Below are 18106 nucleotides of genomic sequence, written 5' to 3' on the forward strand. Positions count from 1 at the left end.
AAAAAAAAAAAACTAAAATGAAAGTCTACACATTTATACTATTTTCATTTTTATTTAAAGCACAAGAGTAAAAGGTAGACTCAAGAACTGAAACAAGTGTCACTAGTATGAAAAGCATTGCAAGTTTCAGTCTAGTTGCAATGGTTAAACCTAGGTACCACTGATTGTACTTTATAGATACAGGTGCTCCAACCAATGTAACTGATCCATGGTGTACACCCTCAGCTCCTAGTAGTGCCTTTTCGAAGTGAAAGTACTGTAATTTTCAATTTTATAGTTACGCTAATAGATTGGCAGTGAACCAGAGCCAATTGGGGCATTCATACCTTATCTTCCAGAGCGCCAAAAATACATCTTTTATTAGAAGTGGTGAAGGAGGGGCAAGTAAAGTCTGTGTCTGTCGGCATGCTTGAGCAACATCACCTTTAAGCATAATAAAGCATTCATCATATATTCAGGCCTCCTGGAAAGTGAACAAAAAAAAAATATGCTTTAATGAACGAGTCCTACCAAGATCTCCCAATTCATTGTACATATCCCTGATTTTGGATCTACTTGTCCCGCATGCATCCTCCAGTGCTGATGTAACCAAACTTCCACCAATGTTCAGCTCCTGTATCAACATACATGAGAGACTTTTTTTTTTTACCCTCCATATGTTTCTTTCTGTTTATATTTAATTGTCTGGAGATGGGATTAAGAGAGCATTAGAGAGTCCTTGCTCTTGTCATTAGCCAGAATAATGGATTTTAAAATGGAATTCTGCTGCATGATGCAGTATTCGTGAAAAAAATATTAAAAGCATCAAGTACAATGAACAGAAAACATAAAAAAAAACTAGGGTACACTACAGTTGTTCAGCACAGAAATTGCACGACATACCTTCAACCTGAGTAAATGACATAATAATGATATCCTTCAGTTTTTACAAATTTGATCCCATTACAATGTTATAATGAAATCCTAAACTTCTGCCATTAACTTTACTACATTTACAGGTGCATGAACTTAGGCTAGTACTGTCATGAAGACATAAAGTAAGTTAATTAGGAAAGTTTAGTGTACCAATGAGTTGACTTCATCCCACAATACATATGAGGAAGAGATCTAGTGTTATGGCATGTACAGGAATACAGTACTTTCTAAGAAACATCTTTTATAGATCACAGATAATGATATGATAAACATAGACAAGAGGTGTGCAGGAGAAGGTGGAATATTTAGAAACCTCCCAAATGAAAGATATAAAGATAGACACGCCTCAACATATACAAGGCGCCTTCTATCAACATATTTTGTTACCCAACTTCTCCACAATCTAAAATGTGTGTGTATGTTGATGTATATAGAGCAATTATGTCAGTATATAAAAAATAATAATTATAAAAGGTGCAAAATTACAGCAGTGGTACAAATAATTATAAAAAACAATACACATGATTATAGAGGACGTTCAACTAACCACATTTTTATGGTCTGCAGCTATCTTATTGGTGCACAAATAAACTGAAGGCAGCACATCATCAGGAGACAAGGCAAGCAAACTGGAATAAAGAATGCAAGCAATTAGGGGCCGCAATAACAAAGGCAATATCAAAAGGTAGTCCCAATAATAATAAAAGGTCAATCAAATAAGAATAAAACATACAACAGACCTTCTGAACATATTGCAGAGCATAGATGTAGCCTTTATCTTGCCTTTTTCATTCTCAAGTAAGTCAAAGGTTCGTGCAAGATGTAAATAAGGAGCATGTTGTCCATTACTCCAGCATGCTGCATAAGTATCTATAAGTTATGCACGACCATCTCTGAAAGAAATTCAAAGGATATTACAAAAGAAAATGTTCAGTGGCTTGTCCTAACTGAATACAGACTAACCATGCTCTACAGGGTTGTATTTTTCTGGCGGTAGTGAAACAGAAGTTGCATCTATATTATCTGGTGATGAAAGCAGAACAGATGAATCAGCTAACAGTCCTGTCTTCCCTAATTCAATTATCTTTTGGTCAGCGGAATAGTTGTCCACACAACTGTTGGACTGAACTGAGTTTGCCTCAGCCACTAACTCCATTTCATTCTCACCAGACTTGCCTTCGTTACAGTAATGTATATCCACTGCCCTACTAATATCCCCATTTGCCTTTCGAATAACTCTATCAGCATAGCTTTTTAATGATTCATTGCCATCTATTATCTGAAGAAATTGATCTACTGCATCCTTGTAGGGTTGGGTGCCATGATCGGGCAAATTTTTATCTTTAGGGTTTTGTTCACCCATGGATCCAGTCTCTCCACTTGCTGTAACATCAGGCAAAACTTTACTAAAAAACCTTGTTATGATTGATTGTTTTGGCCCACATGACTCCAACTTCGGCTGTAACTTGAGTTTCTTGTTTACTTTATTACTAATCTTCTTCCCTCTTTTGCCAGGAGAAATGCCACTTTTAATGATGATGTTACTTGGGTTGGGTGAAATATGATCTCGGCTTGAAGAAACGTCAATATTTGCATGAACAGAACCTGCTTTTGTCGGCGTTGCAGTGTCACACAGTTTGCTGGTCTCGGATACAGATACAGCAGTTGCAGAGGCAATCCCTTGACCACGAAATTCTGTTTCACGATCATAAAATTTACTGACTGCTTCAACAATGTCGCCTCCTGAGCTCCCAATCAGCTCTAGCATTTGCTGGCGTGTGACCCAGGAAGGCAGACAATTACGAAGTTCTTGAATGATTTCCTCCTCTTTGTCATCAGTTAACAGCATTGGAGTTTGTGAATCAGGTTCTTGGAGAGGAGAGAACAATTGAATGGGAGCGCCAACATTAGTATCAGTTGATGCCTTTTCATCCAGATACTGCCCATCCATGGGGCAATCATTGGCATCACTGTCAACCTTCCCACCTACTTCTGTAGACCCACAATGAAAACCCCTCAAGAACTCTTTTTTGTTAGCCATTTCATCGATCAACCCAGCAAAATGCTTTTGCATTTTACCGGCATGTTTACTGTCAATCTTCTCGACATCGGAACCCACAGTAGGAATCACGCGTTTTGGTTTCAAAAACCGCACGTATTCTCTAAGTTCATCATAGTTTGAATGTTCACTGTAGGGCACAAGATGGATCTCAAGAGCATCCTTTGACCTTACCGAAAACTTATTACGCTTCACTTCATAAGTCCAGCCAGTAGGGACAAAGCCTACAACCCTGGAATACCCCTTATGAGCCATAATCTCCTCTATTTTCACAAAATTAGGCCGGAAATATGGCCAAGTGTCACCCAAGACGTTCCACCCAACAACATGCACATCAGTCTCACATTCATCCTCCGTAAACACCCCACTGTCTCCGAAACCCAAGACGCGCAAGACGGCCATTTTCCGAGCATCCACATGCACTTTGCGGTTACACCTACGAGCAATTTCCAACAGAATCTTCTCTTTCCCAATAACATAAGTAGCAACAAGGAAGAGAACAGTTTTGGGTTGGCCTACAACTGTCTCCGTCTGGATCACGCGACAAACATAATCAACAGATTCTTGTTGCGAAGGAAACACGAATTTGGGATTACAATAAGTGGTATCCAAGAAAACGGCTTCGCAGCCCACAAATGTAGAGAGAAAAGGGTCCGACTTCATGCAAGGAGAAAATCGAAAATCACCAGTATGAAGATACCTCTCGGAGAGTTGGGCACCGCCGGGAAGGGGGACTTGGAACAAGAACTGAACGGCACCCGGACAGTGATTGGCGTCAACAAGCACAACCTCGCATCCATCGATGACAAGGGGTTGTCGGAGTGGGAGGGCAACGACAAAGAGAGAAGAGACGCGGAGGACCTGTGTGAGGAGACGGGCGGTGGTGGGGGAGCAGAACACGAGGCCCTTAGACCAACTGGGAGAGAGACCGCCGTAGTGATCCGAGTGGAAGTGAGAGAGGAAGTAAGAGACGGAGTAATCGCCGGCGTAGCGGAAAGCGTCGACGGCGAAACGGGTTCTGGGAATGAGTTTGGAGTGGGGGAATGTGGGGGGAAGTGTAGGGAGAGAGAGTTGAGGTGGGGGCGGGTGTGGGTGTGAAAAGGTTGTTAGGGCTGTCAGGTAGAGGTCCGTAGAATCTAGAACCGCCATCACCGTTCAACAACGCAAACAAACATTCCAACATCCAGGAGTTTCATCGCCCAATCCTCTCTTATAAATTAATTTGAACCGATTTCAATTTACTCTCATCGAGTTTAAGTCCTTTAGGTCATCGTAGTATTAGTCTTTCTTCTTTCAATTTTATTAAAAACACCCCTCAACTCTCAATTTTCATCAATCGTGTTCAAATCTTCGTTCTTCATCCAATTTCTCCGTTCTTCATCCAATTTCTCCGTCAAATAATGACGTGATATCAAGAAGAAAGTAAAATTCCAAAAATAACATTTCAGACCATTTTTCCCCCATATCGATACATATCTCCGTTCCTACCACAACCTCCTAACCTTAATAATTTTGGTGGGATTGAATGCAATTTTTCTATTTTGCCATTTTTTTATTGGACTCAGCGACTTCAAATTTGGTTTTCTTCTTAATGCCACGTCATCACATGACGGGGGAATTGGATGAAAAACGGAAGTTTGGACACAGCTGATGAAAATTGAAAGTCTAGGGGTATTTTTGATGAAATTGAAAGTAAAAAGGACTAACATGATGATCGACCTAAAATTAATGGGGGTCAACTGAAATTAGTCCAATTAATTTTTGAATGATTTTATTGATTTTTTTTTTAACATCGTAGTGTTTTTTGTTTGAAATTCTTACTAAGGCAGTTTTAAAGGTATTAGGACAACGACTCGACTCTCTCTGCTAGGATTTTGTTAGGAGAGGAGACGATTGAGCAGGAGGTAGCGACGGTTCACTCCAGCTCCTTGTCTAGTGGTGGGTGGCCCAAATCACTATTTGGCGACGGGGGCAAGCTTCCAAGAAGTTTCGGTAGCGTGGAGGTAGGCCTTAGATCGTGATTTGGTTTAGGGTTGACGGTGGCTGGACGATTAGACAACGTCGACTTTGCGGGTTTTGACAGCTTAGATCTTCGAGATCGGAGACGGTGGTAGCGACGGTTTCTTATTATTACAAGGATCTGATTCGGCTGTAAAGATTCTTTAGCGGATCTTATATGTGGTGTTTTGGTGGGTGTGCACAGGGGCAGGGAGTTTGACGCCGAATCTATTGCGACAGTGACGCGAGAGATTTGATCTGGTGCGTGGTAATTAGTGTTTGGTTGTTGAAGGGCGAGGCTCTGGTTGGAACAAGTTTTGTCTTGACTCACCCTAGAATTCGCCCTAAAATTTAAAGTAAATCTTGCGACTAGTCTACCGCTCGTGGCACGTGGATTTTATTTTAGTTTATTAATCATGTTGTTTTGATAATCAAACAATTTTTACCTCTTTAGGATAATCCTTTGGTAAATATTTTCAGACGCAATCTTGTTACTGATACGTCTCGCTCGGGCGGTGCCAATATGTTCAGGGTGAAAATGAATCTTCTTTGAACAACCGGCTATGTGTAGCGTGCCAGCACTTCTGAGTTCGTGCAACTGTCTTGTCTAGATGGTTCACGCGTCTTCTGACTTCTCTTCAAACGGCTGTAAGCAGGAGCGGTTAACCCTGCTGCTAGATTTTTTCTTACAACCTAAGGAAATCCCTAAGATTTAATTCAACAACAAAATTAAAATGATATTGCTAGAGAGAGGATCTCTAACAATGGTTTTAGACTTATGCTAGTGATTGAGGCTTAATGGATCGGCGGCGGGCTTTGCTCTTGATCGAGGCTTTTGGTGAGTGAAGCGGGTGGTTGCTTGCGATGAGACTTGATGGTGCTCCTTGGAGGTGCTTTTTTGGTAGATTGGTGCTCTTGGGGAGACATCCAATTTGCAGGTGTGCAAGGGTGTGCAAAGGTTTGTTGATTTGTGTGTCTTCTTTTCCATATTCGCAACCATTTTTAATTTTTTATATGAATGACTTGCGTACCAAGACAATCAAATCTTTAATCAAATTAGCTCCTAATCAAATCATGGAACTAAATCCCTAAAATATCCTGAAATCATCCGTTAGTAATTACCCAATAAATAAAAAATGAAATAAATATATTTAGGCCACAAGTATCATCGACCCTTGAACTAACTTGTTACAAGATAACCAGAAAGTAAAATTGGGCTCAAACACAAACAAACCTCACGATCCATTCTTCAAATAGCCTCCCTCTTTCATTCCACCACCACCGAAGCGCGGTAGCTGATGCTTGTTTCCTACAACACGAGCGAAGTCGACATGAGAACATCGAGAGTGACCAAGCTGTCATTACTCCGACGTTAGGTTAGGCATAGCGGAACATACTCGGAGAGGCTAAACTCTTAAGGAAATAAATTATACCTCAAAAATAGTTTCTTAAAAAAAACAAATGGAAAACATCATTTACTTCCACCGAACCAGAAAAAGGCAGTGGCGGCCAGTAAGAAGGAGTGTTCAAATTTGGTTTCTGCGTCCATCTAATCCATCTAATCGTCGTTGCTCAGTGCACACTCCCAAAAGAAAGTGACTCGGAACTGCACCCTATAAAGAAACTCGGCACCCCTGACTGGACTATTATCTCAGCAGCAGCAATTAGTTGATGGCGGAGTCAGATTGCGAAATCGATGGGAACCAGCTGATCGCAAAGTCGCTGGCCCGTTTCGGCGTGGATTGCATGTTCGGCGTGGTGGGAATCCCTGTGACCTCCCTAGCCAACCGCGCAGTCTCGCTCGGTGTCCGATTTCTCGCCTTCCATAACGAGCAGTCCGCCGGTTATGCAGCCTCTGCCTACGGTTACCTAACCGGCAGGCCCGGCGTCCTCCTCACCGTCTCGGGTCCTGGCTGCGTCCACGGCCTGGCGGGCCTCGCCAACGCCATGGCCAACGGGTGGCCCATGGTGATGATCTCCGGCTCCTGTGATCAGAATGATTTCGGCCGTGGCGATTTTCAGGAGCTCGATCAGATCGCCGCCGTGAAACCCTTTTCCAAGTTCTCCGTGAAAGCCAAGGCTATCAAGGAGATACCCGACTGCGTCTTCCAGGCTCTTGCTCATGCCGGTTCGGGCCGGCCCGGCGGGTGTTACTTGGATTTCCCGTCGGATGTGTTGCACCAGACAATTTCCGATTCGGAGGCCGAGGGCCTACTGGGCAGTGCTGCCGAGAGAATCCGGGAAGAAAAAGTGGTTAGCGTTGAGAATTCGCAGATTGAGGAAGCGGCTTCACTGCTTCGACATGCGGAGAGGCCCCTGATCGTGTTTGGTAAAGGAGCCGCCTTTTCTCGAGCTGAGAGCGCTCTGACCAAGCTAGTGGAGACCACCGGAATCCCCTTCCTGCCTACTCCTATGGGGAAGGGTCTGTTGCCCGATACTCACGACCTGGCGGCAACTGCGGCGAGGTCCTTGGCCATCGGCAAATGTGACGTGGCGCTTGTTGTTGGCGCACGCCTTAACTGGCTCCTGCACTTTGGTGACCCACCCAAGTGGTCCAAGGACGTCAAGTTCATTTTGGTTGATGTTTGCCGGGAAGAGATTGAGCTCAGGAAACCTCATCTGGGTTTGGTTGGTGATGCCAAGTTGGTCTTGGAAAAATTGAATAAGCAGATTAAAGATGACCCTTTTTGTTTGGGGAGGTCTCATCCATGGGTGGAAGCAATTTCCCGCAAGGCTAAGGAGAATGTTTCCAAGTTGGAGGCCCAACTGGCTAAACAAGTTGTCCCTTTTAATTTCCTGACACCAATGAAGATTATCAGAGATGCAATTTGCGCACTGGGTAGCCCTGCTCCTATATTGGTTTCTGAAGGGGCAAACACCATGGATGTTGGCCGAGCGGTACTTGTTCAGACTGAACCCAGGACCAGATTGGATGCAGGGACTTGGGGGACCATGGGGGTCGGTCTTGGTTACTGCATTGCAGCTGCTGTGGCTTCTCCTGACCGGCTTGTGGTTGCGGTGGAAGGAGATTCTGGGTTTGGGTTTAGTGCAATGGAAGTTGAGGTATGTTCCCTTGCCTGTTTACTCATCATGATGGCTTGTGGTTGTTATTGGTTTTGTTTTTGTTTTTATTTTTATTTTTAGTTATTGTTGCTTACCATATAGGGATGAAAGTAATACCTTACTTTTCACGGGGGAATTTGTATGTGTATTTTCCTGAAGAATTAAAGCGTGCCCTAAAAAAGGGTGTTCATCTTTAATTAAACTAGTTTGAGAAGAGAAAAGAGAGATAATAATGGTGAGGAAAAAGCAGAGAAAATGTATATGTAAAAACACTAAAGAAACTAAAATCAGTTTTGAAGTTATGACAAGGTAGTGCAATAGGAATTAATATATGTTGAGATATGACTTCACAGATGGACTAAGTTCTGAATGAAGCGTATCATCACAGGAGTATAGTTTCACGAAATAACTCATATATGACTAAATATCAACATGTTGTGAATATGCACAGATATAACTTGCTTGCAATTCAATACTATGATCAACTGATTAAACATTCCCTCATGGTCAAATTGGTTCAATTATTTTGTATTTTTCTGTTATCTTCTTTTCTGTTTATGATCTTATTTTTTATAATAAACAAAATAATGCAGTCAGTAGTTAAGTAATTAAGGTCAGTTGAAGTAAGGGAGGGGTCTAAAGTGGTGGATAGGTATAATGAGTGAGGAGGTTCTAGAAAATGGGATGCGTAATTGATAGTGGGGCTTAGAAAAGGCTGGACTGTACTTGTAAATGTGGGAGTGAGACGGAAGGCATTTTCTTCATAATCTTCATAAGAAGGGCCTTCATTCAAAAAGCTTGTGCTTTTGTCTTTATGAAAGTGGCGCTTAGAAAGTTTAAAACCTTGTCCCTAGCTTTCTACGATTCTTTCTTTTTCCTCGAATGCGAGCTTCTGGATAGAGAATCTGATCTTTGATTTGATAGTCACCTCAGATAAGCATTCTGATTCTTGCATACTGAGGAAAAAACAAAAATGAAGAAGAAAAAAGGCTTTGGAAGGAGAAAAAAGGTGGATTTCATTATAATAGCTTTCCAATTTGTATCTCTTCCTTTGATGATCTTTAAGGTGTTAGCTTTCTTCTTACTCTGAAAGCATGAGGGCCAAGAGTCATTGCTGTCTTTAGTTTTGATTCTATGGGAGTGGAATGGTGGTCATCTGCCTAACCGGCCTTCTTCCGCATGCTTTCTGTATATAGTTTCTAGCTGAACTGCACATTAAAGTGCTCTAGTCCAGGTAAATCATTTCAAGGTTAGTGTGACAAGTAATATCTTGGAATGCTATGATATCTTGCGCTGTTTTCTGTTTTCATTTTTTCTTCTCTCTCTCTCTCTCTCTCTCTCTCTCTCTCTCTCTCCCTGTATATGTGTGCGTGCGTGTTTGCATTTAGGTATCCATGAGTAGACTTGTGCAGATTTTTAGCCCAATTGAAAATTGATATGGCACTAAAATAGATCAAATAAATTGATGAACCAAATCTGTCCAGCCTAAGCAGTCCATGTATATAATGATAATGGTGTTAAATGTCTTAATGATTTCCGATTTGGCTGAAAATTTGCAGAAATGATCTACTCATGGGGTGCTAAAAAAATGAGTGGTGGATTTGCTGAGATATGATAAAAAGAGGGTCCCACTGGGGTCCCTGAAATTGGCTAAAGAAAAGTATCTGTTAGTAGAAGGTTCATGTATATTGCTATTGCTATCCATGTTCAATTGATATCAAGCTAGTCTTTATTGTTGATGGCAACATCTTTGGCTGAAATCTTTGACGGGAACATGTTTACAATCACAGGGGGAAAAGTTAGTAGTAAAAAGATAGGTCCTCACGCAATTTCTCTCCAAATTCTTATAAGTTGATGAAATGAATAGGGACTTGAAAAGAAAACAGTTATGACACTCTTTGAATATTGGGCTCTTTACTACATGTAGCGATTTATAAGGTCGCCAAAGCTGTATTGTGATGCTCTATTTTGTTGAGATGATTATCATTTTCAAGTTCTTTTGCTTTGAGCAAGAACCTGCCCAACCTTTTCATCCCCCACTCTATTGACAACACACATACATACCCATGCATATAATCATGTGTCTTATCTACTTGTTTTTTGGATTTCTTTGACTCCCCAAATGATATTATCTGATGTGGGTTACACTTTTGTGACTTCTGCAGACATTGGTTCGTTACCAGTTGCCTGTTGTTGTTATTGTTTTCAACAATGGTGGTGTATATGGTGGTGACCGAAGAAGCCCAGATGAAATCAATGGGCCTTACAAAGATGACCCTGCTCCCACTTCTTTTGTCCCTAGTGCCGCTTATCACATAGTGATTGAAGCTTTTGGGGGCAAAGGTTATCTTGCTTGCTCCCCGGAGGAACTCAGTTCTGCCCTTGCGGAATCCTTTGCAGCAAGAAAACCAGCTGTTATAAATGTAATAATTGATCCTTACGCTGGTTCAGAAAGTGGAAGACTTCAACACAAAAACTGATGCAGGTGTGAGCTGCATCTTTCTGTGCTCAATTCTGCCTGTAAAGTTTCTTCCGCAATCTGTATCAATAATGTTGGTATGAGCTTAGTTCCTTCTGAATTAATAATGTAATTTGGTATTATTTATCACTTCAAATAATTCAACAAACCTCAGGGTTTGTTTGTCATAGTCTTAAGAAGATATTGAAAGGATTGTCATCGATGGTTGAGTTATTGTATTCAGGCACGCAAGTTGATAGGAAATTGAATTTTTTTTTTTTTTTTTTTTTTTTGGGTGGAGAGGAAACGAAATTCATTCAATCAACCAGTTAAGTTACAATCAGTTTGTAACAAATTCACCAAGAAGTGAGGAGGTGATCTAAAACCATTACAACATGGCCTATTAGACAATTGGAAATTGGAACCATTGAAAATGGATTTATTGTTGTGAAAATTTTATAATGTGTTAATACTTAATACATGACATGCATCTTAAAGTTATAAAATGAGTTCTTAAATTAATAATATTAGATTTCAAAGTTGTAACATGAGTGTTTAAAAATTGTAAAAAAAATTTAGTTACAACATTAGTCTTCGAGTGGTAAAATGTGTTAAATTGAATCTTCAAAGTTGCATCAACTTTTTTTATTTTATTTTTATTTTTTATTACTTTGATGACTCAATTATCACTTTAAAGCATATGAACCCAATCAACCCATAAATGGAGGGCAATTGCTTATTTGTCAATTAAATTGGTATTGCTAATTCACTATTCATCTGAAATTAACAATTCTTGTTTGCCGATGCACCAATGGAAGAAAATTTGCTTGCTAATTTGAAAGCATTGCCAATGCACCAATGAAAGACAATTTGCTTGCTAATCCTAATATAAATTAACCAATACATTTATTTATGAACAAAATAGACTTACAACTTGATTTATTAATTACTGCTAAAATGATAATAATGGTATACTAGTTATTATAAATTGAATGATAAAATTGGGTGAATATTCAATCATTTTTAGTAAAAACTAAAAATGTTCACCAGGTTGTCAGAGCAGTTGCATCCATGGTGCAATTGGGTGACCTATCAGCTAATTTCAGCATTTCTTCAATGCACCAGGGCAGTATTGCCTGACTGATTTATAGGTCCCGCATCAATAGTAATTGCCTAAGCAATTGGGTTGCTGAAAATTGCCCAACGATTTGCTTAAGAGCATTTCCAACAGCTTTTCCATTTTAGAGATTTATGTATTTATTACAACAATAAAATTCAATAATCCTTATTTGTTATAACAATAAAATATTCTATATTTAATGAGAACATATCGTCCGTCACTTTTGCTATCTCATTCTCAACTGCAGAAAGGTTAACCGACTGCTGGAGGAATGGCACCGCTGCACTTGTTCTGATCCAACGCAACTGCATAAAGATTAACAACTCAACTGCATAAGAGGAAAACAAAGTAGTATAGAAAGAAAATTTTAACAGTATGGTAAAATGCTAGTACCACACAGTAGTATAGAAAGAAAATTTTTACAACAGTAGGATAAAATGCAGTAGGAGTAGGGTAAAATGCGGTAGTACTAATTTAAGAAGGTCTGAAAGAGCATACAACTCGAAAACTAGAACACACCAATTGGACCAATTTGTCAGGATTCAGAAAAAAATATTGAAGCAATAGTGGCAACAATAGTAAGAGAGCTATGAAATACGAGTGCAAATCTGTAGATAGTATTCAATCTACACTGTACAGTTTATTATTGGCATGATACATGCCTCTCCTAATTGACAATATATTCAAAGTTACCATCAATTTTTGCAGATTTTCCATGAGAGCCATACTCATCAGGCATCCCAAAAGAAGTTTTGGAAATATAGGACTCCAGTACAGATATGAGTTGGCTATTAGAAGTGAGATAAGTAAAATGTCATCTACAAATAACAATACATTCTCAATGCCATGGCTTTTAAGTAATCCAACAAGATCAGAATTTCTATTCGATATCAAACAATGAAGCAATGGCTGAAAGATAAGATTTTGAATCAAAGCTTTTGATAAGAATCTAAACTTTGAACAAGGGATTGATAACTGAATTAATACCAAAACATAATCCAAACCAAAAAAATTTACCTTTTCCAATAGTCAGAGCCCTGAGATTCTGCTATCTACTACTGCAAATCTTGCTTAAACATATTGTACTTGTCCAAATAACTTCAATGGATTTATCAAGCAATAATATATATACTACAAGCAATACAACAAAGCAAACAAGAAAAACTAGATGACAGTCATCAAATCTGCATAAAAGCATCAACTAATAGACAAGATTAAACCAAAAGTCCAAAACAGAACACAAAGCCAAACAACAACATTCGAAATCAGCCAAAAATAATCCAACGTACAAATCCCTGAAGCGAACCGATAGAACCAGTAGAAAAGGAACAAATGCCCGCAACATCGACACTTTTAAATTGATATCAAATAGACAATCAAGAACCCAAAAAACTGAAATTCTCAGATAAGTCAAAACAACTGAGGTTTAGAAGACGAAAACAAATAGAGAATTGGAGTGAACCGATTTGAACAGAGGTGGAGGAGGTGGTTCACCTGCGCTACTATCTTCTTTCTGGGTTGAGAATCAGTCGAATCACAGTCGAGGTCGAACCGTTTGAGTCATTGGAGGCTTGGAAGACGTGAAGCATTTATGACGAAGCGTTCGGCAAAAATTTGGCGTTTGCTGCAAATACGGGGAAAGAGGCGTTCTTATTTTGAGGAATGAGACGGAGAATCTGTTAGATCTAAAATAACCAAATATTCTTTAAAATTAAAAAAAATAAGAGATAAGCCGGTAGAGATGCTCTAAGCAATTTAAGTGAGCCCACACGCACATAGCTATTTAATACAATTAAAACTTAATTATGGTCATGGATTGAAATCTAACGACTCTAATTAAATACAAACGGTTATTGGTAATGTGAACAGTGGATTAGCAGGTAAATTGCCTTCGATCGATGCATCAACTAAAAGAGTGTAATTATTAATATTAGATGAATAGTAAATTAGCAGGACCGATTTAATTGGCAAATCAGCAATTACCCTTGCCCAACGGGTGCAATTGATATTCCTCCCTAGTATGAACCTCGGATCGGTTGTCCATCACTTGATATTCCTCCCTGGGTTCCTCCACTAGATCTTCATCACCCATCAAACCCACTACGTTCCCATCCCTCCCCCCCCCCCCCCCTATCTTCCCTCGGCCACACACGCATACACCTTAGCTCAGCTACCAGTGCGGGTATCTCGTTGTATAACTCTGCATCTAGTCGAAGGCTCACAAACTCGTTAACCGGTAAATCCGGAACCGCCACAACCTTTCTTGCCTTCACGTCAAAATCAAACCTTCAGCCTTCTGCCCCTGATTCCGGATCCCTTGCCACGCGACACGATCTGTCACGCCATCGAACGCCCCCAGATTTTTCCTCTTAGTCGACTCCATTGTCATCACTCCTACGGGCACCAAAAATAAATAAAATAAAATTAAAAAAATAATAAAATAAAGAAAGTGGGGAGAGGAAGACAATGTACCGGGAAGCCTAGCTAGTGGACAACACGAGTACACGTAAAGCCAGCATAACCGATATGAACTCCTGTCATCCTGGCCTCGAAAAGCCCAAAGCATACGACTAATCCTCTTCTTCATAGGGGGGTCAGGTCATACGTTTGCTCCACTATGGATGAGGACCGCGGAAACCCGTCAGTATAAAAAACCAAAGAAACAAAAAAAAAATAAAAATAACACGAGACAAAAGGGGATGTCAAACTAAACAGTTTCATACCTATATGTTGAAAACCCATAGGAATCTGATGACGTTAGTTGTCTCGTTGAAAGTTTCTCACCAAAAAGCATCGGTTTCTCCAGCCTTTAAACTCAAACGTGGCCAAATCATCGATGATCTTCTTAAACTGAGGTCTAGATTTGAATTGCACAGTACCGCTATAACCATCCTTACGACAATATTCGACCCGATACATGGCATTGAATTCAAGAAAACTAGGGGCTTGTTGTTTCAACACTTTGTACAACACACACAGCCCCAAAACTTGATGCCAGGAGTTTGGCGTTAATTAAGCCAACACAAAGTTCAAACTCAACAATAGATACTGCACTTGAGCAAGTACCGGCAAGGATAGCCCACTCATGGCACAGAGTCCACCCATCGCCTGGATCATAAAAATTATCCTCTGGTTCAAGCACATGCATCTCAACGGAGGTAGGAATCTTCCAGTTAGCCCAAACTGCATCCAATTCTTGGGAGGATTAATTTCAGTCCCGTCAGGGAATGCCAAGACAAGGTCTTATCGGGTACACATCAACCTCATCAACAACTTGCGGTTCAGCCATTGAAATTTTTTCTACCTCCTCAATAAGAGAGTTAGAAGACGAGACATGAGACTCGGCGTCCGCTGTCGACATCGAGATAAAACAATAAAAGAATACTAGAAGTATAGACAAGTCCCGGTGCAAGGAGGATCCCAAAACGTGGGAATGGAAAGCTTCAAAAATGTCACTCACACGACCCTTGTATTGGCTCTGTCACAAAGCAACGATAACGTTAGTCCCGGGGTACCCATCAAAAAGAGACCAACATACCCTTCTACATGAAAACCTGAGCCTCAATCCCCAATTCCCAAAATTTGAATCACAAAACCCTAATTTGCCTACTATCACCAAAACTTCAACCCACACCCAGAAACCTTAAACATTCAAAACACAAACCCAGCTATCCATTAATTTCACAAACCACAGATATCGGTCACCATAAAAACACAATTTAGAAACGATCCCAAATTCAAACTATCAGGGAAAACGCACAAAGGAACCGAAGCAGCGAGAAAAAAAAAACAAGAAATCAAGGATCAACTACATACCTTATAGACGATTGTCTTACACAAAGACGAATAGCTGGAGACGCAGGCGAAAGCAACACATAATTTTTCACAAACCTCAGAACATGCAAAGTGCAGAAGAAGAAAGGAAAAGACCCAGGCCTGGGTTTATATAGAGACACTCAAGCTCCTACCTACCACTAGATCGTTTACCCATCAACGGTTGAGATTAACAAACACATTTCCCACTAGTGCACGCCCCACCTTGGCATTCGGACCCAACGCCTCAATTCTCGCTATCTGTTTCACGCGCATTAAACGCGCCAACAAAGCCATAACTGCCCTTAAGTGACGGCACAACCAGGACAACACTCCAGAAGACAAACACGCATCACGAACTCTCGCTTGCGCGAGGACTTGGGGGACTGGACGACCCCGGCACCATCTCGCCACGAGTTACCTGATATCTCTATATTGTAAGCCCCACCTAAGCAAGAATTCTTGACCAGGACTTGGGGAACTTGTTGGCTAGGAAGGCCAAAATAGGCTTCATATCGGATCACTCGTAGCTCTCGTATATCGAGAAAATAATGTTATCCCAATAAGAGAATGTAAAAAGAGCAAGATAAAATGAGGAAGATTGCTTTGGTAAAGCAGCTAGAAGCTCCCACATTGGAAATAAAGGGAAGAATCCTCCTCCCACAAGCATATAAAGGCAAGCACAAGCTTCCAAAAGAGATAGGTCCAAACTCCTACTTTATCCTCCTTTCTCAACTAGTCCACATTTTTAACTTAAGCATCGGAGTGGATGCCCCTAGCACACCCAGCGTCGTAGGTTGGAGAGTTGAGACTAAGGAGAAGCAAGTTCTCATTTCTCGTGACACGCATACTGTCCCCAGTACCGTGAGCATACCCGGAAACAACCTTATTCTCAAAACATAGCCAATTGTCCTTTGTTTAGACACAATTACCCTTTGTTAAGAGAAAAAAGACACAACAGACCCATCAGTTGTCCTTAGGTCCCACTAATTGCCTAACTAATTGAGTGGTCAAAAATTAGCAACTTGATTGCCCAATTACATGGGCCCCTCAGGACCCCTCAATTGCCTGACCGATTTTGAAGCGGTGCATTGATCAACTTGGTATTTTTCAGCAATTGGTCAGTGTCATATCCCGACCCGTAAATTTTTACCTTATTTACTAGCTTGGTTATAATAATAATTTTACCGTCTCCGTCATTGAAGTTATAGTTTAATTGGTCCCTAGAGGGGTTTCGGGGACGGTTATGCTCAGAGGATTATTCGTAGGAGGAAAATATGACGACGGTAAAAATGGTAAATTTTAGCTAGTAAAAGGTAATTTTTATTCGGGTATTATTTTTCGGGGTGTTTTATTTTTAGAGTTGGGTTTGTTTTAAATAGGTATTAAGTTGGACCGGTTTTGGGGGAGGAGGCCCAAAGCCATTTTCTCCCTTCTCTTTTTTTTCTTCCCGGTTTTCTCTCTCCCCGAGCTCCTCCCGCTGCCGTCCGGCCACCAACCGCCGCCGCATCGGTCCCGTTCGGTCGACCTCCAACCCAGCAACCTCCTTGGACCGGTGAGAGGAGCCCTAGCTCCGCCGTGAGAGAGCGGTGCCACCCGAAAGATCCGACTGTCCAAAGCTTCACTTCGCCGGAACTCCCTCCTCCGGCCACCAATCCAGGCAAGCTTGGTACGGTTTTGAAGGTCTCCAACCCAGCTACCTTGCCCTAAAAGGGTTCACTCCGGTTCGCTTCAGGTAAGGAGAAATTAGAGGTGGAAGTTCTAGGGTGTTTTAGATGTTTTTGCTCGTTTGACCTAGTTAGGCTTGGATTTTGGGTTTGTGCTAGTTAGGAAAGTTGTAGAGCATGATGAGAGGAAGATGCTGTCAAAATTTCATAGGAATCGGAGGTCGCTGGAATTGGCCTCCGGCCGCCGCTGCCGGCGGAGCCGCCACTGTTTGGAAGATTTTTAGGGTTTTAAATTTAGAATATTAAGGAGAGTTTGTTGAAGTAAGTTATGAAATTTTTGGATGAGTTTTGGATAGGTTTATGAATTTCCGAAGTGTGGTATTTTTGGCGGTTAATTAATGTAGAATCCGGCCGTAGGATTTAAGTCGTATTTTTGGGGAGGTTGTAATTACGGCTGCTGAGTATGATATTTAAGTTCGGATCGTTTCGATTTAAGAATATCGAAGTTAGGCAATGATGAGCGTAGTTATGGCTCTCGGTTAATTTTGCCTATTTTGTTTAAATATTGGAGTTTTAGTTGGGAAATTAATTTTATATTTGTGCCAGGGTTCGAGGAAACCTCTCTGGAGTGGCGATTTGGATTTCGTCGGGCTTATGCCTAGAGTTGTGAGTGGACTTTTGTTTTAAATAATATGCATGCTATGGTTCATGAATGAACAATTAATGTCATGGAGCATTTTGACGTCATTTTAATTTTTTGACAATCTTATTTCTCTTGGAGAGTTACCGAAAATGGGATTTTCGGTGGATATAAATATGTATTTATGAGAGAGAGTATGTATATAAAATGCTAGCTAGCCATATGTGTCTGTCCACCTTAATGGCGTAGCATATAGCCGCATTATGGTGTGACGTGAGCGTTGGAAACGAGCGTAGTAGCCCTATATGAGTGTTTAATTCATATAAGGGGTATGGACACATATTTATACACCCGTCTGTCCACCTTAATGGCG

The 18106-nt window shown here is 40.8% G+C and overlaps 2 protein-coding genes across 2 annotated transcripts in view; one reads left to right on the forward strand and one right to left on the reverse strand.

Annotated features, from left to right (window-relative positions):
* LOC101304313 overlaps nucleotides 1–4123 on the reverse strand; it is a 10449-nt gene extending 6326 nt beyond the window's left edge. The window contains exons 1-5 of the mRNA XM_004305477.1: nucleotides 1879–4123; nucleotides 1656–1773; nucleotides 1463–1544; nucleotides 511–613; nucleotides 327–423 (exon numbers count right to left, since the gene is read on the reverse strand). Of these exons, the coding sequence (XP_004305525.1) occupies nucleotides 327–423; nucleotides 511–613; nucleotides 1463–1544; nucleotides 1656–1773; nucleotides 1879–4123 (2645 nt within the window). The remainder of the gene's footprint in view (nucleotides 1–326; nucleotides 424–510; nucleotides 614–1462; nucleotides 1545–1655; nucleotides 1774–1878) is intronic.
* Nucleotides 4124–6496: 2373 nt separating this feature from the next.
* LOC101306541 (2-hydroxyacyl-CoA lyase-like) lies at nucleotides 6497–10754 on the forward strand. The gene is made up of 2 exons (XM_004303286.1): nucleotides 6497–8035; nucleotides 10201–10754. The coding sequence occupies exons 1-2, from the start codon at nucleotides 6644–6646 to the stop codon at nucleotides 10513–10515; spliced, it is 1707 nt and encodes a 568-aa protein (XP_004303334.1). The 5' UTR covers nucleotides 6497–6643; the 3' UTR covers nucleotides 10516–10754.
* The last annotated feature ends 7352 nt before the right edge of the window (nucleotides 10755–18106 follow it).

This window comes from Fragaria vesca, linkage group LG6 (genome assembly GCF_000184155.1).
Source record: "Fragaria vesca subsp. vesca linkage group LG6, FraVesHawaii_1.0, whole genome shotgun sequence".
NCBI lineage: Eukaryota > Viridiplantae > Streptophyta > Magnoliopsida > Rosales > Rosaceae > Fragaria > Fragaria vesca.

What these genes read in the sequence shown, in the direction of transcription:
- LOC101306541 (XM_004303286.1), top strand. Translation starts at nt 6,644, where the DNA reads ATGGCGGAGTCAGATTGCGAAATCGATGGGAACCAGCTGATCGCAAAG. An exon ending in TTAGTGCAATGGAAGTTGAG is followed by an intron (nt 8,036 to 10,200) that starts GTATGTTCCCTT and finishes TGACTTCTGCAG; the next exon opens with ACATTGGTTCGTTACCAGTT.